This window comes from Polistes canadensis, unplaced genomic scaffold, assembly GCF_001313835.1.
Source record: "Polistes canadensis isolate GaletaPanama2010 unplaced genomic scaffold, ASM131383v1 scaffold_12, whole genome shotgun sequence".
Taxonomy (NCBI): domain Eukaryota; kingdom Metazoa; phylum Arthropoda; class Insecta; order Hymenoptera; family Vespidae; genus Polistes; species Polistes canadensis.
This window is the reverse complement of record NW_014569559.1, coordinates 26,623-53,108: the sequence shown is the minus strand read 5'-3', so window position 1 is coordinate 53,108 and position 26,486 is coordinate 26,623. Positions and strand designations below refer to the sequence as shown.

Here is a 26,486-nt window from a genome sequence, read left to right as displayed (position 1 = left end):
GAGATTATTACTAGATTCGAAGAATCGAAAGGGATTAAGTGGATGGAAAATTCAAATGATTCGCAGAACTTTGCGCGAGGGTGGAATGCGAAAACGGAGGTCGGTGTATGGCAGGAGTTTGCGTATGTCCAGAGATCTGTCCGGAAAGTAACGGAGAGCCTGTATGCGGTAGCGACACGAAGACTTACCAATCCGAGTGTGAATTACAAAAGGTAGCTTGTGGGAGGGACCCGAAATTGCCGGCCTTGCACGTGATTTTCTACGGCGACTGCGGTGAAAGACTCGCTGTGGCAGCGCTGAGTAAGTTGAAAAATTCCCTTTTCCGAAAACTCCTCCTCCTCCCTACTAAAACTCGTTCGTTCGCCGATCGAAGATTCGAACAATGTGTCCCGGTGGGAGGGGAAAAAAGGGAGAAGAAAAAATAACTTACCGTTCGACGAAACAATGGATAACGCTCGACAATCGCCATCGCGAGCTAGACGTTTTGCGATTCCAATCGAACAAAAGGACATTGAAGGATCTATTGAAAAAGGCATATCGAACGCGCGATTTTATCTTTTTCTAGAATAATTATTACACCAAAAATATTATATTTCAAGAGTTATCGCGCGCGATTAACTAAAATAAGACTAAATTATAGTCGATAAAATTAGTTTCGCCAATCCTACTGAATCCAAGTGAACGCGAATTTTAACAAATTGAACAGTTTGAAACAGTTGGCAAGGTACATTTTAAAAACGCGTATTATTTGAAATGATAATAATATCTACTTAATACGAATGAATGCTTTTTAACGAACGCTTCTATTAATTCATTTGGAATGTCATAATCCGCTTTCACCTAATTCTCTCTCTCTCTCTCTCTTTCTCTCTCTTTCTCTCTGTCTGTCCGTCTGTCTTGAAATCGCTGGAAACAGCGACGATGTCGACACCGGCTCTGACGCGAGTAGCCACCACGGTCGCTGACGTTACCAGCACTCAAGAACGAGAGGCTTGCAAGGACATTCATTGCGATTTCGAGGCCACGTGCGAGCTCGGACCAGATAAATTTCCAAGGTGTAGCTGCCGATTTGATTGTGCTTCGATATCTCCGGAAAATATGCGTCCGGTCTGCGGCAGCGATCTCAGGACATACTCGTCTCTCTGCGCGATGAAAATGGAGGCCTGTCAGCGACAACAAGAATTACGGCTGAGGCCCCTTGATCTGTGTCAAGGTTGGCCATCTTAGTTGCACGTTAACAATGCTTCCACCTATTATTCTTTCTTCATTCTTTGATAAGACTAATACTGCTAACTTTGTATACAATGTTAAATTGTACGATATATAGACATTTACTTTGATTGTGATTACGATTTACTTTGATTCTTATTTCTGATTACGATTAGATTTAAGCGGCTTACTTTTAAATTCAATTTAATTTTGATTAATCGTCCAGGCATGGAGGTAAAACCATGCAACGGAGATCCGCCATTGATCGATGCCGATGGGAAGGAATACGATTGCGGAAGCGGACCCGATCGCCGAGATTGTCCGAGCAACAGCTATTGCCATCAAACACCGCGATTCGCTCGCTGTTGCAAGAAAGGTAGCAACCAACCTAAGTACCAAAGTAATTCGAAGAAAACAATCAATTGGCCACTTTTTATATTCCATAGTCCAAGGAATTCAAGTGGTCAAGTGCTCGGATTCCTGGCACGGATGCTGCCCCGACGGTAAAACCGCAGCTCTAGGACCGGATGGCGCTGGTTGTCCTAGTTCATGCAATTGTAACAGACTGGGTAGTGTATCCGACACCTGCAATCCGGAAACCGGACAGTGCGAATGTCGACCAGGAGTGGGTGGTCTTAAATGCGACAGATGTATGCCAGGTTATTGGGGATTGCCAAAGATCAGCGAAGGACATCAAGGATGTATACGTAAGACGAATAATTATACTTACTCTTACATTTAATATGCTTACCCGCCGACATTATTATCTAGATATTGTATCTTTCCTTTCTATCTCTGCAGCTTGCGGTTGTTCTCTCTTTGGTTCCGTCCGAGAGGATTGCGAGCAAATGACCGGACGTTGCGTCTGTAAGCCCGACATTCAGGGCCAAAAGTGTACAATCTGCACCGATCACAATAAAATACTTACGCCCACCGGATGTTATTCAGGTATCTCGTAGAAAATGTCAATCTCTTTGACGAGTAAATAAAAAAAAGAGAATCTGCCTGGGCGCGTATCGCCTACTAACCTAATCTCATCTATCCGCATACCAACTACTTTACTACCAACTACTTTACTACCAACTACATTCGCATAATCAATCCTCCAGCTGAGATGAAATTTAAAATTGTACTTTGTTATGTGTTCTCAGCCGATACGATACCACCGATCCCAACCTCTTGCAAGGAACTGGAGTGCTATTCCGGAGGACACTGCTCCGAAATAGGTGGTCCACACTGCGTCTGTCCGTCCTCCTGTCCAACGGACATACCGTTGGTACCGGTTTGCGGTAGCGACGGACAGACTTACGACAGCGAGTGCGAACTACGTCTGTACGCGTGTCGTCACCAGGCGGACGTGGTGACCCAGGCCTTTGGTCACTGCAGAGGTGGGTTCACTGAGCGTACGCCGCACAGGCCGCTTTACATTCTACGTTACTGAACATAGAAATGATTGACGGAAAATAAGGAGATAAGTGAAATAGACAGTATAGGTGTATCCGGTAAGAGTAAATGCGCGTCTGAATACAAGTTAGATCAAGTTAGGAATGTAAAGGAGATGCACCGTTTTCTCTAAACTACTGCGTTTCTCGAAATTAACAATGCGCTCTAATTCGACGACCCTATATATTATAATCGGATACGTCGAAAATAATATATTGTTAATCTATAGAAAAAAAGGAAATTATGAGATTTTCGTCGCGCTTCCATAGGCTATCTTTATTCTTCTTATTTTTCACGATCGAAGCTAAGAAAGGAATGAGATAATAGGCGCGGCGAATATCAAGGAACTAACCTGCACCAGCCTATTTCCTTTGTATCCAAAGGTGATAATAAACTTATCAACTTTTTACTGACATGTATATATATTTATAACCCATTTATAACCCATTTATAACCCATTTATAACCCATTTATAACCCTTTGCACCTCTCTAACAACCCGGAGCCCACAGGTCGGCGGCACTTTACTCGCTTTCGAAATCTACTTTGATCTCGGCACCGTTTTCACCGTTACGACGACAGCTGCTTGCTCGATCGACCGATGGATCTCGAAGGATCTGGAAAGATCTAGATCTAAAGAAAGAAAAGAAGCAAAGGATGTCCAGTCCCTTTTGTTTTTTCCAAGACGGCCGTTTACTTCTATCGCCTATTGTGCATTACGTTTGACAGTTATTGCTTTCATTAATCAAACTTATCACACAGCATATTCGTGAGGGTGGGTGCACGAATAAGCCAGCACGCACACGAGTACGCGCTCATTTTACGTCGGTAATTAGTTTCCCAACTCAAATATGAGCGCTGAGCTCTGACAAATTGAAACCACGGAATCGACCCAATTCAAATTCAGACTTTAGCCAAAGCACCTCGATTTCGGCAAGCATACCGTTACCTTGGAAAATATTCAGCCGGATAGAAAAGCTAGCTCCTCGTTCGCGAGACACGCGAGCCAACCAACTCTATTGCCTAATCTAAGATCTAATTAAATCATTCTCAATAATTCTAATTAAATCATTCTCAAATATTATTAATGACAATTGTTGCCAGTGGAAAACTGTACCGACCATTTTCAAAGTTGCATTTCCTTCTCTCTTTGGAAAAGGATCGATTTGAAATTCCCGACCGGAGTCTAAGGATAGTTTAACGATAAAAACAGGGCATGCAATTAATCGTACAGTAATGGTGGCTGTGTTCAAGGTAACACGATCGATATCGGAGAATCCATCCGCTTTAACGAGCGAGCGAGCGAGCGAGCGAGCAGGCTAGTGGTAGACCTAAAAAAAAAAAACGGAAATACGGTAAGATCTTGCCTCGTTGTTTTTCCTAGTTTTGACTCCTCTCTTTCCTGCATTACTTACCTCACGGAAAAGTTCGTAAAACGAAACGCCGAAATCTATTAAACTCGTTCCCACCCCTAATTTTTGATTGGCCAGTCCTCGAAAGTCCTCTAACCGACCTCCTCCTCCCTAAACTCGATTCGACTGTCCGACTTTGGCGTCGAAGAAAGTCAATTCCTTATAAAGTTCTTCTTCCTCTCGCCAAACTCTCCTTCTTCCTTCTTGGGAATCAAATATAAATCACATTACGTTGCGTTACCGCGCACCGTAACTTTTCCGTTTCCTCTTTGATTTCTCCCCGACCGCCGTTTGCTTGCTCGAGTTTATCTATGCGTGTTCGTATGCGTCTACGCAAAAGGATGAAAATAAGAGAAGAAAATGATGAAAGGAACGTAATGGGAGATACCACTTTGCTTCCCGTAAATAATGCATGTTGTAATTCCTGGAGAGGGCTAGGGGTAGTCTACGATCACTTGGATATCCTGAAAGCGTGACGCGCCTTTGACGGTCGCGCGAGTAATAACGATCGAGTTACCGTCGAGGATACGGTAACGAGGGAATTGATCAAAGTGAGGAAACGAGGGAAGACGAACCATGTCTCCGCTCCACCTTCTCTTGCTTACTTACTTACTTACTTATTACATTCCACCCTTTTCACAATTTCTAAACGGGCCTTTCTTTATTGGTCAAACTACTTGTTTTTCCCAAAAGAAAACTATTCAAAATTAACTTCCGTCTTTGTCTATTTCGAAGCAGACGCCTTAGTTTTCTTTTCTTCTTTCGTATCGATACAAAGGCATGCTTATAATTCTCAAGAAATATTTGAATCTTTGTAAGCTGAAGATAATGGAAATTACTATTGTATAAAAGGATATACAATACTTGATACTCGAGGAAAATTTATTACAAATAAATGCCTTAGACGTTTTTATCCCTTTACCTCTCCTTCTTGTAAAAGTAAGCAAGAATAAATAAAGAGAAAGACATCCTATAAACGATAAACTCCGTTGACCGGATTCTTTGTCCTCTTTGAACGCAAAATAGAAAAAAGTTACAGAGAAAAATATGAATAAATACGGATATTAGAGTAGAATAGAATTCTTTGAGCAAAACATACTTTGATCACCGATAATGCACTTTCTTCGATCCCTCTGATAACTGAAAATGAAGAACATGGTAATAGTGGAAGACGATAAAATAAAATCAAAAGAGCAAGATTCGTTAGTATCTCGAATTTTCTCAACTTTTTTTCTCGTCGAAAAAGTAAACTGTAAGCATCCTCTTACTCTTATAGAAATATACACAAGGAAGATAAATTGAAAAACAAATGCTTTCGAAAAAGAATCAAACTCGAGAGCGAAGCGAAGCGTAGCAAAGGAAAGGCGGAACGTCGTATTTTGCAAACGTTTCTTCTTTTTTTTTATTTTTTTCTTATTTATTAGACCAAGAAAAATCATTTACACGGAGTCTACTTTGAAACAAGCTATTTACCAAATATTTATCGAACGATCGAAAAAATAGAAATGCAGATAGAAAAGCGAGCTTGGGGGAGGCTTGGTTAAATAAATAATAAAAAATAGACAAAAAAAGAAAAAAATTTACGAAAATCTTGGAGAAGATATAATAGGAAACAACGGTGCACAATTGGAAAGTAATTAAAATCCCATCAAGCCGCACCCCCTGCCCCACGATCCCGTTCACCGAGTTACAACTTTTGTTACTCGCGGCTTGACTTACGGTCTACGAGTCGAACGAGTCGATAAGATTAGCTTTTGGATTCTCATTATTTACAGAAATTACTATGCATCGAGGCACGTTTACTACTACTCACGCGTTTCTCCTCCTTCTCATTCTCTCCTTCCAATTTGATTACACCATTTTATTAGATCGATGCAAAATAGGAATAACGCACGTAGATTCAGCATCTAACGTTGAATATTTTCACGAAATTATTGAAACATCAATAGTTTGTCAACATCATCGGCGGCGGCGGAGGCGGTGGCGGAGGCGGTGGCGGAGGCGGTGGCGGAGGCGGTGGCGGAGGCGGTGGCGGAGGCGGTGGCGGAGGCGGCGGCGGCAGATGACAATTAATCGAGATTAAACAAGCCAAGTATTGTTCGATCGTGTAAAAATGACCATGTAAATATGCTCTACAAACGATCCCTTTTAATGAAATTCCCTCCAGTCACGGATTAATTAGGCTGAATATATATTTATTGCGACCGCAGGCCCATCGTCTCTCCGTTGCATCCGCAATTTAATATAAATTTAATATAGATAGTCGCGAATAAATCGCATAAAAGATTCTTTTATAGCGGTAAAACGAATATTCTTAAGATCGTTTTATTAGATCATTATTTTATTTTCGCGAGATTTAAAAAACATTTAGATTCATTTCTAAGTGTAAACACTACAATGTATATCTACTTTCATTAGTATATGACGTTTGAGATTAGTTTAGTGGAACTCGCAAGAAAGGATCAATTTCTAAGTAAGTAAAGCGAATGTTCATTAAACTTTCAGACGATCCTCTCGTGAACACGGACTTTCCCGTTAAGAGATACACTGCCGTGCAATACACCCAACCAGCAGCCGCTATTTCGCCATTATCTAAATCTACCAGGCATCTTTTGGTCCCAGAACCAGATCCACGATACTATTACACTCATCGAGCTCATCAAGAAACCATCACCATCGACAGAGATAATCTTAAGCACGGTAAAACAAAGCTGATCTTTGTCACAAGATTCCAACATGTGTCGTGTATTAAAGCGAAGAAAAGGAACGAAAGATTTATTAACAAGATTTCCCTTATTATCCTTGCATTAGATTTGCATACGGAGTTGCATACGGAGTTGCATACGGAGTTGTGTGTGCATACGGTGTTGCATATATTTTCTAACCCTAATTCTATTCCACTAATACGCGGTATGGTTAGCAGGTGATAGGATAGATAGATAACCGTTAGTTTTGATTTCGTAGGAGTTGCAGCGGTATATCGACCGACTCCCGCGACGATTAGGGTCGTCACGGCCCTTCTCGGTGATCTTTGTACCGACGACAAGGATTGTACGATTCCCAATAGCGAATGCTCCAACGGTGGTTGTATCTGTTCCGAGGGTTACGCAGAAACCAGTGATCGACAAGAATGTTTCGGTAAGAAAATCTTGTCCGTTGAATCCTAATTTCGCCGAAATACGCCGACAACGATCATCGCGTCTCAATTTTCATCGCAGCCAATTACGTGCCGGTGACACCGACGGAGGAATTTCGTGCCTGTCTCTCCTATCCTTGCCATATGACATCAACGTGCATCGACCTGCCGAGCGCAACATTTGTCTGCATCTGTCGGCCGAATTATACGGGGCTGCTTTGCGACGAAGAGATAAACAAGAGAGATTACGAGGTACCTTCCTTCGACGGTAAGAGCTACGTCAGAATGAACAGACTGAAGGCTTATCACAAGTTCAGCATCGAGGTAGAATTAAAGACCTACGCCGACAACGGAATTATACTTTACAATCAGCAGAAGAGCGACGGGACCGGTGATTTCGTTTCTCTCGCCATCGTCGATGGGTAAGGTTTTTCCAATTTCCTAATATCACCTACTTATTACAACTCGTGTCAACAAAATCATTCCCTGTCTCTCTTCAGACACGTACAATTTAGATACAATCTTGGCAATGGTCCGGTTGTCCTCACTTCACCGGAGAAAATCACCATGAAGACCTTCCATAGAGTAGCAGCGAAAAGATACCACAAAGATGGAGTACTGATCTTCAACGACGGCGAGGATATCGTTGGCCAGAGCCAAGGAGTCCTCAAATCCTTGGATCTCAACCAGGATACGTTCGTTGGGAATATGCCGAGCAATTATTCCAAGTGAGCGAGATTACGCTATGCATGAGTATCGAAAGATTATGCTAATTCGAGGATCGGTTAGATATTATATTATGGATTAGATATCCATATCTAATATTATGTTTCGTTAACGTTGAACAGAGTCTACGACAATATCGGCACTAACCACGGTTTCCTTGGATGCATAAGAAAGCTAAAGATCAATCGCATCTTCGTGGACCTGCACGTTGGACAAGACAAGGACGTTTTAGAGACTTATCGTGTAAAGGAATGCGGAGACAACGCTTGCGCCAATCTCCCTTGCGAAAACGGCGCTACGTGCCAGCCAATCTACGAGGAGGATCTCTGCAATGGCCGGGAATGTCGAAGATTGCAGAAGAGGGCCAAGAACAGGATTAATAATAAGAACGGCCAGAAGAACGGCCAGAAGAACGGCCAGAAGAACGGCCAGAAGATCGGCCAGAAGAACGGCCAGAAGAACGGCCATAATAACGGTCATAATAACGGCCATAATAACGGACATAATAACGGACATAAGAATGGCGTAAGCATCGTCAGATGCAAGGGCTCGCATTGCGCCTCGATCGATCAACCGAGATCAAGGAAGAACTCGAAGAAACGTTGCGTCGGTAGCAAGTGCGATTACGACTACGATATAGATTTCGAGGCAAGTTTCGATCGTGGAAATTACGCTGTAGAAAAGTACGAACCACCGGATTACAAGTGCATTTGCCCGCCCCAATTTACCGGCCGAAATTGCGAGGAGTCATTGGATCCGTGCATCGACGAACCCTGTCAGCACGGTGCCACTTGCGACATACTACCTCAGGGTGGATACGTTTGCAAATGTCCACCCGGTAGGACCGGCGTACATTGCGAAATTCGTAAGTATACGTCATCCTACTTAAGAGCTTTACAAAATATTCATTCGTTATCTTCGATTTGTTTTGCAGTCGATGCCGAATTAACGGAACTGCTAATACCGGAAATGTCCGGCGACGGTTTTCTCGAATTACCATGCCTCGAAGGAGTCGCCAAAGCTTTTTCCATCGAGCTTTGGTTCCTAGCTCGCCTCAACGACGGCCTTTTATTATATAACGGCCAATTGAACAACGGTAGAGGCGATTTTATCAGTTTAAACTTGGTCCACGGTAGACTAGAGTTCAGGTTCAATCTCGGAAGCGGTATCGCCAATATCACGTCGCCGGATACCGTTACTCTCGATAATTGGCACTGCGTCAGAATAAGCAGACTCGGAAGGGAGGGTGTTCTCCAATTGGACGATGGAACGGTAGCGAGAGGACTCTCTGGAAGTCCTCTCACAGAATTGAACCTAGAAATGCCTCTCTACGTGGGTGGAGTCAAGTAAGCTTTTTTACCAAACGCTAAAACCCCGATAGGTTTAGACAACGCAAAAAGTTGTTATATTTCATCGTCGCGTTTCAGACATTGGAGAGAAGTACATCGCTTGGCGGGAGCTTGGACCGGTTTAACGGGAGCCGTGCAAAGGCTGATGGTAAACGGCAAGACTTATCAAAATCTTGCCGTAAACGTAACGCAACACAACACAGAGATCTACGACGGGTTACCGTGCCCGAGCAACGAGAATCCTTGTCACAACGGTGGCGTTTGCCTACCCTTGTTGAATAGCTACCTCTGCAAATGCGCTACCGGCTACAACGGACTGCACTGCGAGTTTTGTAAGTTCTGGCCGTTAGAGAAGCTTGTGCCAGCACACACAGTTTGCGCCACTCGAATAACCAATCCTAACAATTCTATTCTTTTCAGTCATGGGATACGACGTTTCGAGCACGGAAGATTCAAAGAGACCGGTACGATTCGACGGCGACAACTTTTTGCAATTTAAACATCGTCTTGGTAGAAGGTACGTACGTGATCGATCGATCGATCGAGAAATAATCTCGTTTCTATGAAAAAGTTTCGCTAGAATCGGCTAATTGGTAAGATTAAGCGAAAGTGAATGAGATCGAGCGAAAGTGAATGAGATCGAGCAAAAGTTTATGAGAGAGAGAGAGAGAGAGAGATAGAAATCCATAAAGAGAGCACCGAAGTCCTACAACTTTAGTAACGCGTAGTTCGCTTTAACAAACCCGTTTAAGCGAAATTACTAATCTTCTGATTATATAACACTCCAACTAGTACTAACACAACTAATACTACCCTCGGCGAGTATTTCGAAGAGTCCTACTCCGACTACGACTTGGAGGACGTCGGAGAGTACGAGTACGACAGTTACGATTATACGGAGTAAGTTTCTGATTGCTGTCACAAATGTGTACCGCGTATGTGTGTTAGAGAATGCTTCCTCCTTCTAGTCGCGTAGCGTAATACCGCGTCTACGATTCCAATTTCTATCGCAATTTCTATCGAAAGCAACGATCGATCATCTTCGTTCATTAACGACGAGAAACATCCTTTCGTTGTAAGCTTTTAACCACGACTCTCCTTCCCTTCCTTAAATATTTGCTTACTAAAATACACATACTTATTATGTATCACAGCTTGACTCGTTGAAAACCGTCCGCCCCTCCCCATCCCTCGTTGTCGTTGTGTAAGATGCTTCCACGTATTCTTCGTGATGATTTCAGACGCAGAGGGCAACAATCCAACAAGTTCGAATTACGACTGAAGACGATTCATTCCGAGGGTCTGATCGCTTGGATTGGAAGGGGAAAACTCGAACACCTTATACTTTCTTTGCGCGGGGGTTACGTCGTTCTCTCTTACAAGAGTAAAACGGAACAGATTAACGTGAAGAGTAGGGTGAGTAAAGTATTCGGACACGCGTAATATAATTGAAGTATAAGAAGCAATCGCACGACACCTAATCGTTGTTTTCATAGGAAAGAGTGGACGACGGTGTTTTTCACCACATAAGAGCGAGTCGGAGAAGACGCGCCTCGACGATACAAATCGACGAGTTTGCCCCGGTTAAGATGCCAATGGAGAGTGGAACTTTACTTACGACCAATGGCAAATTATTCATCGGCGGTAAACCAGGCCACCGAGGCATCAAGGGCTGCGTCACGGACTTTATCATCGACAAGCGTCGATTGCAATTAGTTAGACGGAAGATCGACTTTTGTCACGACAACGACGTATGATGATAACGAATCGCGGAGACGATCAGACGATTCGCAAGATTCGTAGCTTTTCTTCTCCTTTATCATTCTCCAAGCCTTCGTCCAAGTTCGTCTGGATTTCGCCTGGCTCGAAGATATCGAACGAACCTACAGAGGAGGAAGAGAAAAACTTTGAGAGATTTTATTAACGGATCGAATCGTCGTTCTTAGATCTTTCTTCCTCCAATTTTTTTAACGTTCGCTCCGAACGACCACGATTCCTGCCAAAGTCCCACATCGCGAGAAACCGATCGCTCTCCGTCATTTTCGCGACTGCCATACTTAATTCGTTGTCGCGTCGTGTCTCGCCTTCGAACGACATGCGCTACAAATAGGGATAGAGATAGGTGCAAAGAGAGAGAGAGAGAGAGAGAGAGAGAGAGAGAGAGAGAGAGAGAGAAGAAAAGTGCTGCGTTTTTTTCATCAAAAGACAATAATATATTTTTAAGGTAATACGATAATTACATGCATAGTATTATATGTATACGTACGTAAGCATGCTCGCGACATTTATTCGAGAAAGAATAAGAGCGCGTAAAACAAGCAGAAAGTAAGGAAGGACAGGCGAGAGAGAGCCTTCGGCCGAAATACTCGTCTTTAGATATTTACGATAAGCTATGCTAATGCACTTAAAACAGAAGGATAATAACAAAGAACACTTAACATTGCCAAGACTGAATAAATATTGGGACGAAAGAAATTGTAGAGAGAAAGTGAATGTGTGCGAGAGAAAAAGGCGCTAATTTGATGTTACGTTTGAGTGTTTGGTAGAGAGATTTAATGAATATGAATTTGAAAAATAGACGAATGTATTTTAATGGACTGTTATAATTTATGTCCATAGTACGCCATATGTATGCGAAAACAAATATGACAGGGATCATAGATTCCTTGTATACACGTACAAACGTTGACACACATTTACACTGTTAAGCACACGCTATTGTTTTTAGGTAGGCGAGGCTTTTTACAAAATGCGCTAAAAGAATAGATGTATTATAAATATATATATATATATATATATATAAACCGATTGCATTCCATGTTACGGTGGATATCACACGTGATAAGCGAATACACGCTTATGCATTATCAGATGTAAGACGATAATGGATCCCACCCAAGAAAAACCCCGCTTACGTGTGTAATCCAACGATCCGCGCGAGGATATGTATGCGTGTGCGTGTGTGTGTGCGTGCGATAGATATACGAAATATTAAGATATATCTTATGCGCGTGCGCTAGAGTTAACGTTTCGCAAAACCTGTAAATAACCGATATACGTTGATCTATCGATTACAAAGCAATGATCGTTCAGAGATGTACAATACTGGAACTAAACGAATGTAACGACCTAATAATAATAATAATAATAATCGTGTAGCGTTTCACGAATTAGCCTTTCCATGCGCACGCGCCGTTTTAGTTTGTGCGTCGGCCCGATGCGATATGTTCTTCCGTTCCGGGATGAAAGCGTTTAACAAATAAGAACGCCTAAAATAATTGTAAATCGTCGTTACTTTCTATCGATTAAAAAATACGTAAGCGGCTGAACGCACACTTTTTCGATTGTTAGCGATCTGGCTCGTTCCCTCTCTGGAAATGTACGAATTTGATCTCGCGCGCGTCCCACTTCTTTGACGATGCACGAACGCCTAAGTTCTAACTCTATATCAAATAATGATATATTTATTATCGATACTCTATTATTTACATGTATTTTTTAATATATTTTCCATCGAATTTTTCCTTTATGCGAATTCGCAAAAGACAATTTTCCAACGATATTAGTTGGCTACGATACGCGTGCGAATACAACCTTTACCATTTTTTACCACTAAAAACGATTAATTATCATTGAAATATAATTCTTATCCGGAAATTAAATCGAATTCTATAATCGTTCGATGATAATATGTATTACAACAGTTCAACGGATAACGCCTAATGCAAATTTCTGATGAACGATTATATATTATAGATCGATCGATTATCCTAAAATGTAATCAAGGCGAAGCAAGATTACGCGCGAACGATGAATCGATACTAATTTAATAATTAAGGCACGATATTATATCCTTCTTACCTGCGTTTATCTTTATTGCCTGAGAAGATGAAAGATCGCTTCTCGTCAACGCGAGCTACGAATTATCAAGCAATTTCGAAACATATCCCTCTTTAGAGATACGTATTCACGTTAAACGTACATATATGTATCTTCGTTTGAAACAGAGTACATACATATCTCTTTCCCCATGCATTTCATCGTTTACATATCGAACTGAATTAATTATTATCCTACGGTCCAATTAACGAGTCGCATTCCAACGAACGATAAATGAATAGTTATATTGTTGCGAAATAAAGGCGAATAAATAAATGAAAAAGACAATTGAACGATTATATCGACGTAATGTATTTGATCGCGTGTCTGGATATAAGATTTATCATCTTTTGTACCATTAGAGATTGTTCGAGAACGATTGTTTAATGATTCGCGAGAGCAGGAACAAGCAAGCGCGTGCGAACAATAGAAAAAGATCTAACTTTACGAATAAGCTTACTGCCAATCCAATTCAAGATTCTACGATCCTGTCTTTTTCTCGATCACGGTCACGGTGTTCCTTGGATGATTTTAGATTTATGAGTACTCTTCCAACATTAAACGAGGACAAAAAAGAGAAGAAAAGAAGGATAATAAATGATGGAGGCTGGAAAGGGAAAATCAAAGAGAGAAGAAAATTCAGAAGATGCGTTCGCGGTTCGACTCCTTAAAAAACGGATAAACGTCGCAAGATATTTTCGTGTGGACAAAATTCACGCCACACGAATCTACACAGGTCAAGAATGCACACGTCTTAATTAGTTTTTTTACTTTGGATACCGTCGTTAACACGCGACCATTTTTGGCGCTATCTGTCCTAAATACTGGAGCTACACTATGTAACAAAGTACACTGTGCATTGTAAAGTGACTGTATATACAATTATAAATTATGCAATTACCTTGAAACTCTGCCATTCTTTTCACGCACACACACACACGCACGCACACACACTCTCTCTCTGAAAAATATCTCTACACACGAGTTTAGTAAAAATTCATTTATATCTAATAATCTATTTAGGCGTAATATCACATTAACAGAATCGATTTTTTCGCGAGATATTTACATCGAATCGCACTCACGCAGCAGCACGTCTCTCATAACGATCATTAATATTTTCCATTGGCATGTCGCGAATAATTTGACAAATACAATAAATACATTATAGTGTGAATCACGCCGTAAAACGGCACGAACGAATGTATCGGATTCTCTGACAGGAAAAGCACCAACAGAGGAGGCATCCATCGATGAAAGCATCGCGTAGAAATTCGGTAAACATTAACTGATCGGTATTTCTTTAGCGATCTCTTGAATCCGTCTTTTAAAGTCCTCTCGTATTTCGCCAATGGGCTTCACCAGGAATATTGGCACGTCGTCGTCCCTTCTCTAAAAACACGCATGCAAAGAAAAATATCAGATTAAAGGGATCTCCTCTCGATCGTGTCATTTATTTATTGCTGTGTGATACTTTCGACATTCCATTAAGTTATTTACCTGGAATAGACATTCCCCCTGAAATTCAATGAGACCCTGTTTTCTGGCTCTTAAAAGAAGACCAACGCATTTGTCGCTGATGTTAGTGTAAATGTTGAAGAGATCGCCAAACGTGATGCCGATGACGTCCGGTTGATCGCGACATGGCGTACCATTTTGATGAATGACATCGCATAATTCCAAAATTTCTCGAAGAATATGTGCGTTAGCTTTGCGACCGCGTATATCCGAAAGAGATCCCGCAGTTGGCCTGAAATATAAAGACAAAATTTCGACGAAACTCCTCCAAAAGTAACGAATTTGCTTCTAAAATTGAAAACGTCTCTTGAACAGCCTACGTACCTTCCGTATTCGTCTTTGGAGAATTTAGGTTTGTCGATATTCAAGCCGGCTGTAAATGGATTTTTACTCTGCGCGTCTTTGTGCTTGTTTGCATACTGGTCGAACATGGCTACCTTTGCTCCCAAAGATTCCTGAAGCCCAATTCAAGAGAAACGAATGAAAATAAATTCAGCAACTTTTCGAAATACGTTATTCTATATAATGATTTACCACTTGAATTAACGTTCCCGAATACGTCTATTCTTAACTCGATTTTCTATCAGTATGCGCGGCGCAAAACCAACGAGAATAATATCTTTTCATATAGTCGATTAGAACATTTGACTGAACGGTCGCGAAATGAGCGAAGGAAAATGACGAGTAACAGTCGCGAAAACGCTACGTTAGGTACGTTTCCTTAGGAGGCTTCTGAGCATAAAATCTATCAACGGCTTCAATGAACGTAACACATTCTATCTTATAAATAATAGAATCCTACATGAAACTATGCCTATCCAAATAATGATTTTGATTGAATGAACGAACAGTTACTAGAAAAAGTGTGTGTGTAGTACACGATAGATAATTTTCTTCTTCGAGTAAAGATTCTTTTCTTCGAGTTTTCGTTTGCCTCTGCATACTTCAATACTTATAATAGAACCGAAAAGAATAAAGCGGTAAAAAAAAAAGAAAAGCATTGAGTGACAACGTCATCCGACGTAAGCGCGTTTAATCAGCACGGAATGTTGGAAAAAGTCCAATCTTTTTCGAGAAACGCTCCGCGAATTGGCCGTGACCATAAAAGACATCTCGATGGCATTTTGACAAATTTCCGAATCTATGCTGACTGCTACATTCATACCAACGGCACGTGATATTCGCACGAGATTTTCCGCTTCTCTAAGAACGAATCTAAGGACGAATCGAGAAAGAACCCCTTTCTGCTTTGCTACAATATTTTTCTAAAACGTGACTATTATTTTACAATTATTATTTAGGAATACAATACGGATGGAAATGAAAGATTAAGGTAAGATAGAGAATCGTATGCCAAATATTGTACATTATAAATATTGTTATTTAAATTGATAAATAATGAATATCTATGTTATTAAAATGAATTAATCGAATGTAAGGAAAAACAATACTCACGAACATTACCAAAGACATGGTTAAAGCCGTAGATTAAATCGAATGTTATTACTGTGTGTGATTTGATAATTTATCAATAATTATTATGAATAATCAGTTATCCGGGAAGATGATTCTTTCGATGTTCTCGACTTGTTTAATTGCTAAAGTTTTGCGTATTCTCTACTTAAGCACGTAAATATGTAAGCTAGCCGGTGTAACGTTTCTCTTATGAATGCGTCGTCGCGACGTCGTGCGTCCTTCTTATAAGAAAGAACCGACGTCAAAAATCTCCCACCAAAGGCGGTAGATCGAGAGCGTCCGTGGACGCTCGACGAGCCCAAATATTTTCTGCTTATTCGAGCCAATTTTGTATGAATCCTTCCTTTTTGATTGGCTGCCAGCCGATCCTCCATCTCCGGAAATGATATTTCCTCGATTCACAGGAACGGAAAGTAAGCTCGATGGATTTCATTCATCTGTTCTTTCTCGAATTATGTCTATTTTTTCCTCCCAACACACGTCGATACGACCAACTAAATGCTTCTTTGCCGATCCAGCATCGTTTATCGTTTCGTCCTCCCTTATTATCAAAAAGCTCCAATTAAACTTTTATACTTTTTCGAATACTACATGAAACTATTCGGTTACTTTCTTACTTTTACGAACACTGCCTATCGTTCGAGTAAATACAAAAGAACGAGGATGCATTCCAATCTAATTTTCCCTAGGCCATAGACAAAAATTTACTTTCATAACGAAAGTAAATATTTCATTTTCAGGTATGCAGGTAGATATCAATTTGCCTTCGCAGGAAATTAATAATCGAAAGATAAAATAAAAAAGATGCTTCTCGAAATGATCGTGCATCATATTTGCGCAATTAAGTAATTTATTCGGATTTCAAATCCCCCTATCTACAATTCAAATTCGCGACAGTTTAAATCTTTACTTCGTAGGGCGATAAATTAACTCTGGCAAAAGTAAAACTTAATCCAAGCCATCAAAATGGCACTAGAAATTATTACGATATACTTTCATTCTATTCGATAGTGCCAAAACGCTCTTTGAGTTTCTCCGAGGAACACGCTTCTGTCGCGTGAAAATGTTTAACATTTTAATACGAAAGATCGTAAAGAATTAACGAAAGACTTTATATGTATGTAAATGCGAAATTGGTGCATTTTAATTGCATCGAATCTCAATATAACACGACGACGACGACGACGACGACGACGACGACGACGACGACCGTCTTAATTAGGCTTATTTGAGTCTGAGAACAAACTATAGTCAAAGGTTATTATTACCTTACACCAAAATGAACGAGAAAGCAACGCGAACTAAACTGATACCTAGAGAAGATAATCTATCTATTGGAAATGAGGAGATTCTTGTATGGAAATTCGTGCTCATTGAAAAATACATTCGGAGAGTATAGAGATGTGACTATGGAAATTGTTTTTGAAATCTGAAAACGCAAACACTCGGCCGGAAACACGAAATTAGATATCTGTTTTACGTCGTCTCGGCATCAATGAACGTCTACGTCAGCGACCGTGACGGTACGATGATGCTTTCTCACTATAATAGTAAATGTAAATTCTTGGGATACGTAGGACTGTGAGTCGTCTTTGACGCGTAGGTAGATATCACGAACGATCTAACAATAAGTACCTAAATTTATCCGATGTTTACGCTCTAAGCAAGATTTTTCAATAAACCGATTCATTCCACATTCGTTTCGTCGAATTTACCTAAAGTTCAACCTGAAGCTCGTCGACTATATTAGTATTGGGATTCTTCAAAATCAAACTCACAGATATTCTTAATATCGTTTGACAAATATGTTTGACATATACGAAACATAGATTTCAGTGAATTTTTCAACAGCGATAAGCGCGACATTGCTACTCCAGTTAATCTATCTTTTTATCTTATGGATTAAATATCCGTCCTCGTAAACGTCGTTGGAGCTAACAAAGAAAAACTCGGGAAAAAAGTACAATAAAATATTTTTTAGAACTATCGTCGATCGCGCGCGATTCGTTGATCGTCTTTAATAAATAATCTAAAATAAAACGCGATATTAGAGTTCTTGAAGGGGGACATGGGTTTCGTGCATTATTTTGTTCGCCTAGCTCTCATTCCGAAGAATGCAATAAAACGCAAGGAAGGCACGAGATCAGAGGTCAACCGCGCGCTAACTGGGCTAACTATAAATAATTCTTGAGCGGTCTATGGCACAATACTCGCTCGCTGTTTCGCTCGTGTGCTATCTCAATGAGAAGCACAAGGTGTTTGTATAAACAACGATCGCGTAATATGTATTACAGAAATCTTAGACGTAATTCTATTAATGCACATTAATGAACTCTGCACAAATTTAGAATCAAATTTAGGATCTAAAGTCGCGCGACGTAAACCTTCCTACCGGAATTTTTAAGGCACGCTCTTGTAAATCGTACGCCACATGTGTGTGGACATAAATAATGAACAAATTCATTTCTACAATCTTTTTTGCATTATGTGCTTTTTTATAAAGAGAAGATACACAGATATATGGATAAACTGACGTCGAGTTATTAATCTTTCACGAGGCTTCGTGCAACTATTAATTGAATCAAAAGCAAACTCCACAGGAAGTTTCCGTGTCGTTGACCGTTTCCAAGGGAGTTAGTATAAATAAGCAAAGATACGCTCTTCGATTGGAAACAAGGGCGACGTGTGGCGCCTCATCAAGGTCAAGATTAAAAAAAGTAATCGACTATTTCGATGACCGACCGAACATTGGTTCCATTTTTAAGGACGCATACGAGCTTATCTCTCGCGTCTGAAATGACGCAAAGACGATCCCCAATCTCGTATCTTGAAAAATTACTTTTCGAGGTGAAACAAGATTTCCCGTTTTTCGTTAGAAACGTATGTATATGTGCTCGGACGACGTTCCAATGGTTGCACGAAATCGCAGCATAATTCATGAGTGGCCCCTCATAAATTTCCCGCTCGGACGAGTCATTGCGTGGAAAGCGTAAATGCGAGAATAAATTTGTGACGCGTCAGCGAACGATTTATTCGAGAGACCCGACATTTCCGTAAATCGACTAAAAATATCTGACCCGGGGATTGGAAAAATGAAAAACGAAAATGAAAAAGGAAAAATGAAAAATGAAATAGGCCTCGAATTCCTTCTAACGCCTTCGAATTTCTATTTCCTTTTAAAAGCGGACAGGTATTGGAATTTGCTCGAAATTCGCGGTACACTAGTTTCCTTTCTTTAAATAATATCGTCGATACTCGTCAAAGAAAGTCGTTCTGGGAAATAATAAATACGGGGAATAATGTCACGATGCAAGAAGGCATAGAAATTTGGGAAGATTCATCTTAGCTAGCAAGCGGACCCGGAAATCGCCACTAAAAATTATTTTCTCTCGAAGTTATTATTTTTGGCCGCGTGCGTCACGCTTTAGGATTCCAAGTTTACTAATCGTTTATCTTTCGAATCAAAAATCGTTCCTATTCCCCGTTTCATCGACATCCGTTGGCTTGAAAAAATAAACGATTTATCAGAAATATAAGGTACTTTCCTCGTTGTACGTGTACGACAACGACGACGACGACGACAACGACGACGACGACGACATTTATAAAACAAACTTGTTTTAAACGCCGACAGTCTTTGCGTTTTGCCAATAAACTATAAGCATATTTGCATGCATATTTGCGATCTATAATATAATTGGTACCTATCTTGAGACAGCGAGAACATTGTTCTCTCTACAAGTTATAGAGAATCTACTGACCTCGGATGAATCGGAATCGTTGTCCATTCTCGAAAATATAATCAAATTCCAGACGTCTTAGAAATACAATAATGATTTCGATATGGAGCTAATAACAACACCGAGTGAAGCAGCAAGCGATGACTTTGCTATGACGGTGGGCTTCTATTTTCGATTGACTGCATCGAACACGTGGTTACCAAATGACCAAGTGACTTACGAAAACTTAACATATACTTTAGGAGAGTCCAATTTTCTATTTACATACATACGTACTTAAATATGTATGAGTATTTCATACGATTAATATATATATCGCATATGTATGAATGCATCAGAGCATTTCAAAAAGACGCAGGTAGTTTTTGACAGATCTGTATTCGAAAGTATTTGATAACAATGAGTGCATATAAATATGTATCCGTGTACATAATCAGATATCAATCGTACAAAATACAAAATGTCTCAAGCTCTTTCATTGAAAGATATAAAAGAAAATGGAGAAAGAAAATAGGATCAAAAAAAATTAAGTTAAGCTTTGAAAGTACTCGATGTGAAAGCCCTCTCGCGTTATCAAAGAAAATCTCCATAGTCGATTCGATATTGCGAGATGAAAAGAGAATGAGAGAAAGAGAGAAAGAAAGAAAGAGAGAAAGAGAGAAAGAGAGAAAGAGAGAAAGAAAGAAAGATATATAGATAATATAAGATAGACGCGGTCGGAAGCGCAAGCTCGAAGAAATCTGGCGCTTGCGCGAGCTTCGCTGCGTTTTGCAAGCCGCGCGAATAGAGGTCGTTCGTGAGCTGCCGTCTCCGTTCAACCCCCGTACACATAGAAGAGTCTCTCCCACCCTCCCACTCTTCACCGTTTACCGTGTTTTAATCCGCGACATATCACGGAACGGACCACGAGAAGTAAAGTACGCGCAAACTGCATTCGCCAAATTCTTTGGCCTAATCTTCTTCCTCGTCTTCTTATTTATTTTGGTGACTCTACTACAGCCGGTGAGTAAACGCAATCCGTTACTTTCTGTTGCTTGAAGAATGCACGATCGCTAAACTCTCTCTTTCTCTGCGAATCGATTTGCTTTGCCAATGCCCTGGCTAACAACGCGCGTTTTCCAGATATTGACAATTATAAAAAAGATCAAATATCGCGTAACTAGTCATATACTAGGTATATGCATTGTATCGGATCGATATGTATTCCTGAAGATGGAGAGGGTAAAAGAAAGGAGAGAAAGAGAGAGAGAGAGAAAGCAAAATATGACCGGTTTTCCGGCTGTTGGTCAAAAGAAACGGTATAGCAGGACATATTGATTCGAGCGCGTCGCGACCTACGAATCCGCCCTTAAGTTCCTCCCTCTCCCTTGCCTTCTCTTTTTGACATCGGCGAGCAGCGCAACGCGGAAAATCTCAGAAACGCTAGTGCATTTTCACCGCGAACAGCGAAAAGTAGAAGAATTTTGTCATCTAGTCAAACATTCTATTTCTCCAACCCTTTCTCTTTGTATTTATAATAAGAAAGACTAAAACCGACCATTACAATAATGCAGTTTCTAAAAGACGCGTAAAGTTCTTTTATGCACCGTTCTAACGAAAGGTAACATTTTATTATCAGTTCTGATAGGTTAAGAGTAGGATGGATCATTCATATTTTTCTTCTATTAAAGTACCTCTGTTTCCCTATAACACCCTCATCGTTAGATAATAACCAACGCGTTCTAAAATTGTTGCGCGATATGCTGCAATCGTATGGCTTGAAAAGAAGATTGATAAATACGTCCATACATGACTGGATATTTAGAAGAAAAAAAAAAGGTAGCAAGTTGCAATAACGATCTTTCGATCTGGAAACATACCCTAAAACGCCGAAGAAGATTTACGAAGGAAGATTATTCGGATAAGGTTTCTCTCTGTCTCAGCGACAAAATAAGTGAACGTCGTTTCTTCGACAATGGTTACTACGGACAAACACAAAGACAGATATATAGGAAAGTGATAGAAGATAGGAATCGAGAAAAATCTACTTTCCACTAGCTGTAGTTTATAATTAGAAGAATACAAATACGCGAATTAAAGTTGCTCGCCGTGTGAAATTGGCACCGCTCGATGATGCTCATGCTTTTGATATCTTATCGAGATTTTCCTTCTAAAGAGAAACAAACAGAGAAATGTCAGGTAAAATCTACTTCCTCAAAGTACAACATTCGCTAGTGCTTCCAATTTCGAAAATAATTCGTAGAATAATTCATGCGTAGTAGAACACACCGTAGAGAAAATCCTCTAATTTTCGAGAGCACCCCTTTTAGTCTCTTAACAAAAATCAATACTCGTGCACCTATCTTTGGGACGCGGGAATGGAGATTGTTATTGCACTTCTTCCTAAACAACGCGGAAATTAGGATATTCGTTTGAATGTCGGACATCGAAACTCTTAGGCGGGAAGACGCGCGCACGGTTGCAATGCCTCGCGCGCAACGAACTTTAACCCCGACGGCTCCTTGATAGCACCTTTCTGTTTTCAGGGTTTTGTTAAAGCTTCCAAATGGGCAAAGAAAAGATCCACATAAACATCGTGGTGATTGGTCACGTGGATTCGGGAAAATCCACGACCACCGGTCATCTGATTTACAAATGCGGCGGTATCGATAAACGTACGATCGAAAAATTCGAAAAAGAGGCCCAAGAGATGGGCAAGGGCTCGTTCAAGTACGCGTGGGTTTTGGACAAATTGAAAGCCGAACGCGAGCGAGGCATCACCATCGACATCGCCCTTTGGAAATTCGAGACGGCCAAGTATTACGTGACAATCATCGATGCGCCAGGTCATCGTGATTTCATAAAAAACATGATAACCGGTACGAGTCAGGCCGATTGCGCGGTCCTTATCGTGGCCGCTGGTATCGGTGAATTCGAAGCTGGAATTTCAAAGAACGGCCAGACCCGCGAGCATGCCTTGCTCGCGTTCACTCTCGGCGTAAAACAGCTGATCGTCGGCGTAAACAAAATGGACATGACCGACCCACCGTACTCGGAGAGTCGATTCGAAGAAATAAAAAAGGAGGTGTCGTCCTATATCAAGAAGATCGGTTACAATACGGCGTCGGTAGCGTTCGTCCCAATTTCTGGCTGGCACGGCGACAACATGCTCGAGTCGTCCCGAAAAACGCTCTGGTACAGGGGCTGGAAAGTCGAACGTAAGGACGGCAACGCCGATGGCAAGACTCTGATCGAAGCACTCGACGCCATCTTACCGCCATCGAGACCAACCGACAAAGCACTTCGTTTGCCTCTCCAGGACGTTTACAAGATCGGTGGTATCGGCACCGTGCCCGTTGGTCGCGTCGAGACCGGCATCCTCAAACCAGGTGCGTTCGTTGACCCTCCCCTTATTTTACGAAAAGATGCTTTATCAAGAATGTCGGATATTTAAACAGGAATGTTGGTGACCTTCGCTCCGGCTGCACTTACCACCGAGGTGAAATCCGTCGAGATGCATCACGAGGCCTTGACGGAGGCCTTGCCAGGCGACAACGTTGGTTTCAACGTCAAAAACATTTCGGTTAAGGAGCTGAGACGCGGCTACGTTGCAGGGGACTCGAAAAATCAGCCACCTCGCGGCGCGGCCGACTTCACCGCCCAGGTGATCGTTCTCAATCATCCCGGACAGATCAGCAACGGTTACACGCCAGTCCTCGACTGCCATACCGCTCATATCGCCTGCAAATTTGCCGAGATAAAGCAAAAGTGCGACCGCCGTACCGGTAAAATCACCGAAGAGAATCCAAGGAGTATAAAAAGCGGGGACGCGGCCATCGTGATATTGCAGCCGAGCAAGCCAATGTGCGTCGAGGCATTCCAAGAGTTCCCGCCTCTTGGTCGTTTCGCTGTGCGCGATATGCGTCAGACCGTTGCCGTGGGCGTCATCAAGGTACGAACGCGACGAGGAGAATTCCTTCCAATCAGATTCCTTACCCTTTAAATATTATTTCTTTGCAGAGCGTCAATTTCAAAGACACTCAGGGCAAGGTTACAAAGGCCGCGGAAAAGGCCCAAAAGAAAAAGTAACCATCAAGCTTCCTCGGAAGGTCCAAGTTGACGACTGGTCGGCGCTCCAAAAATGCCGCCGCCACCACCACCACCACCACCACCACCGGCAGGGTCTTTTATTCCAGCATGGCGCAGTTCACCACCGCTGTTCCTACGTTCGATCCTCACTCGATTAATATCAAAAGTGAAAAGATGTTCTGCTTGCCCCCGTTACATTACCCAATAGTATTGAATCCGCGCATCTATCCGAACCTGCACATACAATTCACCCATACCCCGCGCACCCCTCACATATGCTAGGGTTCATTGGGTTTTTACTTAATTATTACGTCGACGGTGTGTGTGTGTGTGTGTGTCCATTTACAGGTAATTACTCGGTTTCCTTGGACTCTGTGTAGTAGTTAGGTTTTTCAATTAATATATTGATGAAAGAACGAAAAGACAGGCGGGATGCGCCGTTGTATGACGCATTATTATTCGACGACGTTCTGCGTACGAGGCAGCGTGCCACCCCCGACTAACAAGGCAAAAACGCTGATGGAAAGATAGAATTGACTAAAATAAAAATAGCGTCCAACGTGGAGAACCAGATTATAACTTTCATCTCTTTCACCATTTGCCCCTCTGCATTTGTCTTTAACAACGCGCACTTGCAAAGAGAGCTTTACTTTAAACTAGCCTGCGCTAGTTTGTTCAAAATCCGCTGCCTCGCATTCCCGTACTTTTAATCAATTCGTTTCGAATAATTCGTTAAGGCTGATTTGTTCGAAAATTTGGTTGTCTCGTTGTAATTCATTTGACTACTTATATAAGAATATCTATATCTATTATTTATCATCTCTTTCAATTTTATCAACTCATCTCTTAATAATTCTTTCTTGTGACTCGCAACAAGATGAACAGAGGCAACGTTCGATCGTAAGGGCGCGAGTCTCCTTACCAGCCCTCATCGCCGTTGATTCCTTCACCGGTGAATTCTGCATTCCTCCACCGCTCCACACATTCCATTCTTCGTCATTCCCTATCTGTTTCTATATTCTCATAGACGCGTTCTATAATTGTTTTGCCCCTTAGCCAGATATTATGTTAAAAATAAATAATAAAAACAAAATTTAATTGCATATCGCAAATCGTCTTTTTTCTTGTCATCGAAGATTTCTTTAGTCCAGATAATAATATATTGCTAATATTGTACGATTGGTATATAATACATGGGTGAGAATACAAACTACCATCTATACCCACAATATATATATATATATATAATCAATTTATGGTAAATATAATTTATTTCGCAATAAATTCTTTGTGATAAAGTTACAACTAAACATAAAATTTACAAATATATTTGATGCAACAAGTCGATCTTGCAATGAGTTCAATGTAATATAGGTCTTTGTCAGTCTTTAGTCGCTGAGACCTGTTTCGCGAGACATCTAAATTATCCCGCGATCGAACGTGACACGAGTTCACTTTATGATTCAAACCCGACACGTATACGTTGATGTCTTCAAAGTGTGTTGGCGCGCTCGCGCACGTCTCTGTGTAGGCACTTTCGGACGAACTCATATTAGAACTATTTTACAGATTTAACATATAACGTTCGAGCCTATTGACAAATGCTGTTTGGCAAATGATCATTAATTATTAACGCAATCTATGAACTTTCGCGGAAAAAATAAAGTAATTTATATTGGTCTCTACTTTCATACGTATACGAAAAAAGAGAATTACGAATTACGAAGCGTTCCTTATTTTTGCTGAATATTGCATGCGCGGAAGTCGCATCTTATTAAAAGAAAAAAAAATTAACAAGAAGAGAAAAATTAAAGATCTAAAGAAAAAGCGAACAAACAATGTAAATAATGAAGAACAAATGATGAAATGAAGAATTAATAAAAGCGCGGTACAAGCACTTGCCAACCAATTCCATGATCATAAACCGACCTAACATCGTGCTTGGTCCTTTACGATCAAACTTCTTCCTAGAAGTGACGTCTTCACTTTCTTTCCAAGATTCTTGAGATGACTCCATGTGGAAGGTGAAAGGAAAGAGATCACAAAAAAAAGACAATAAAGAATGAAACAGAAGAATGGGAGAAGGAATAAGAGTAACAAGACGAGAGGCAAGACACACCGAAACAAAAGTGCGAGCAGAAGCTTCTCTTCGTAATATTCAAACATATTTTGTCTACTTCTAATCGTTTGTTCTTTCGAACGATTGTAAATGCTAAAGCAACCCACAGCCTCGGTAATTGAACAAAATTTGCTCTCGACATATTGCGCGTGGATGCGCGCAATGTGCTCGACAACTAATAACAGTAATCGTTAGAATAATAACAATAGTCTTAATAATAATAATTATTATTCTCATTATTATTATTATTATTATTATTATAGTAACAATAACAGTAACGTTAATAATAAAGAGGACTCCATTTGTCGAAACGTAGTTTGTTCTCTCCTAAATACATATACTATATCCGTAAAAATGGAACAAATTTATTCTCTCGAATAAATAAATTTGTCTTTTCAATATATATGAGCCG

The 26,486-nt window shown here is 40.8% G+C and overlaps 3 protein-coding genes across 10 annotated transcripts in view; 2 read left to right on the top strand and 1 right to left on the bottom strand.

The window, feature by feature from the left end:
- Positions 1-14,061, top strand: part of LOC106793193 (agrin-like) — a 154,200-nt gene extending 140,139 nt beyond the window's left edge. For all 4 annotated transcript variants that reach the window (XM_014759910.1, XM_014759909.1, XM_014759912.1 and 1 more), the window contains 17 exons: positions 67-300; positions 917-1,213; positions 1,436-1,585; positions 1,656-1,916; positions 2,011-2,157; positions 2,361-2,597; positions 6,569-6,763; positions 7,028-7,201; positions 7,282-7,621; positions 7,700-7,927; positions 8,048-8,790; positions 8,860-9,271; positions 9,353-9,606; positions 9,695-9,791; positions 10,067-10,174; positions 10,516-10,690; positions 10,771-14,061. In XM_014759910.1, the coding sequence (XP_014615396.1) occupies positions 67-300; positions 917-1,213; positions 1,436-1,585; positions 1,656-1,916; positions 2,011-2,157; positions 2,361-2,597; positions 6,569-6,763; positions 7,028-7,201; positions 7,282-7,621; positions 7,700-7,927; positions 8,048-8,790; positions 8,860-9,271; positions 9,353-9,606; positions 9,695-9,791; positions 10,067-10,174; positions 10,516-10,690; positions 10,771-11,031 (4,313 nt within the window). In that variant the 3' untranslated portion in view covers positions 11,032-14,061. The remainder of the gene's footprint in view (positions 1-66; positions 301-916; positions 1,214-1,435; positions 1,586-1,655; positions 1,917-2,010; positions 2,158-2,360; positions 2,598-6,568; positions 6,764-7,027; positions 7,202-7,281; positions 7,622-7,699; positions 7,928-8,047; positions 8,791-8,859; positions 9,272-9,352; positions 9,607-9,694; positions 9,792-10,066; positions 10,175-10,515; positions 10,691-10,770) is intronic.
- An 81-nt stretch (positions 14,062-14,142) lies between these two features.
- LOC106793194 (actin-binding Rho-activating protein-like) lies at positions 14,143-20,058 on the bottom strand. Of its 3 annotated transcripts, none has more exons than XM_014759913.1 (4): positions 19,909-20,058; positions 14,996-15,126; positions 14,654-14,903; positions 14,143-14,545 (listed from the first exon to the last, which is right to left on the bottom strand). In XM_014759913.1, exons 1-4 carry the CDS (start codon positions 19,933-19,935, stop codon positions 14,438-14,440), a joined length of 516 nt encoding a protein of 171 aa, XP_014615399.1. In that variant the 5' UTR covers positions 19,936-20,058; the 3' UTR covers positions 14,143-14,437. The 3 variants fall into 3 exon arrangements, with proteins under 3 accessions (XP_014615399.1, XP_014615400.1, XP_014615401.1); XM_014759914.1 differs by lacking the exon at positions 19,909-20,058 and adding an exon at positions 16,127-16,562; XM_014759915.1 differs by lacking the exon at positions 19,909-20,058 and adding an exon at positions 15,206-16,013.
- A 609-nt stretch (positions 20,059-20,667) lies between these two features.
- LOC106793211 (elongation factor 1-alpha) lies at positions 20,668-25,165 on the top strand. Of its 3 annotated transcripts, none has more exons than XM_014759970.1 (4): positions 20,668-20,889; positions 22,413-23,255; positions 23,325-23,818; positions 23,887-25,165. In XM_014759970.1, exons 2-4 carry the CDS (start codon positions 22,433-22,435, stop codon positions 23,953-23,955), a joined length of 1,386 nt encoding a protein of 461 aa, XP_014615456.1. In that variant the 5' UTR covers positions 20,668-20,889; positions 22,413-22,432; the 3' UTR covers positions 23,956-25,165. The 3 variants fall into 3 exon arrangements, with proteins under 3 accessions (XP_014615456.1, XP_014615457.1, XP_014615458.1); XM_014759971.1 differs by lacking the exon at positions 20,668-20,889 and adding an exon at positions 21,306-21,487; XM_014759972.1 differs by lacking the exon at positions 20,668-20,889 and adding an exon at positions 21,961-22,065.
- Positions 25,166-26,486: the final 1,321 nt, after the last annotated feature.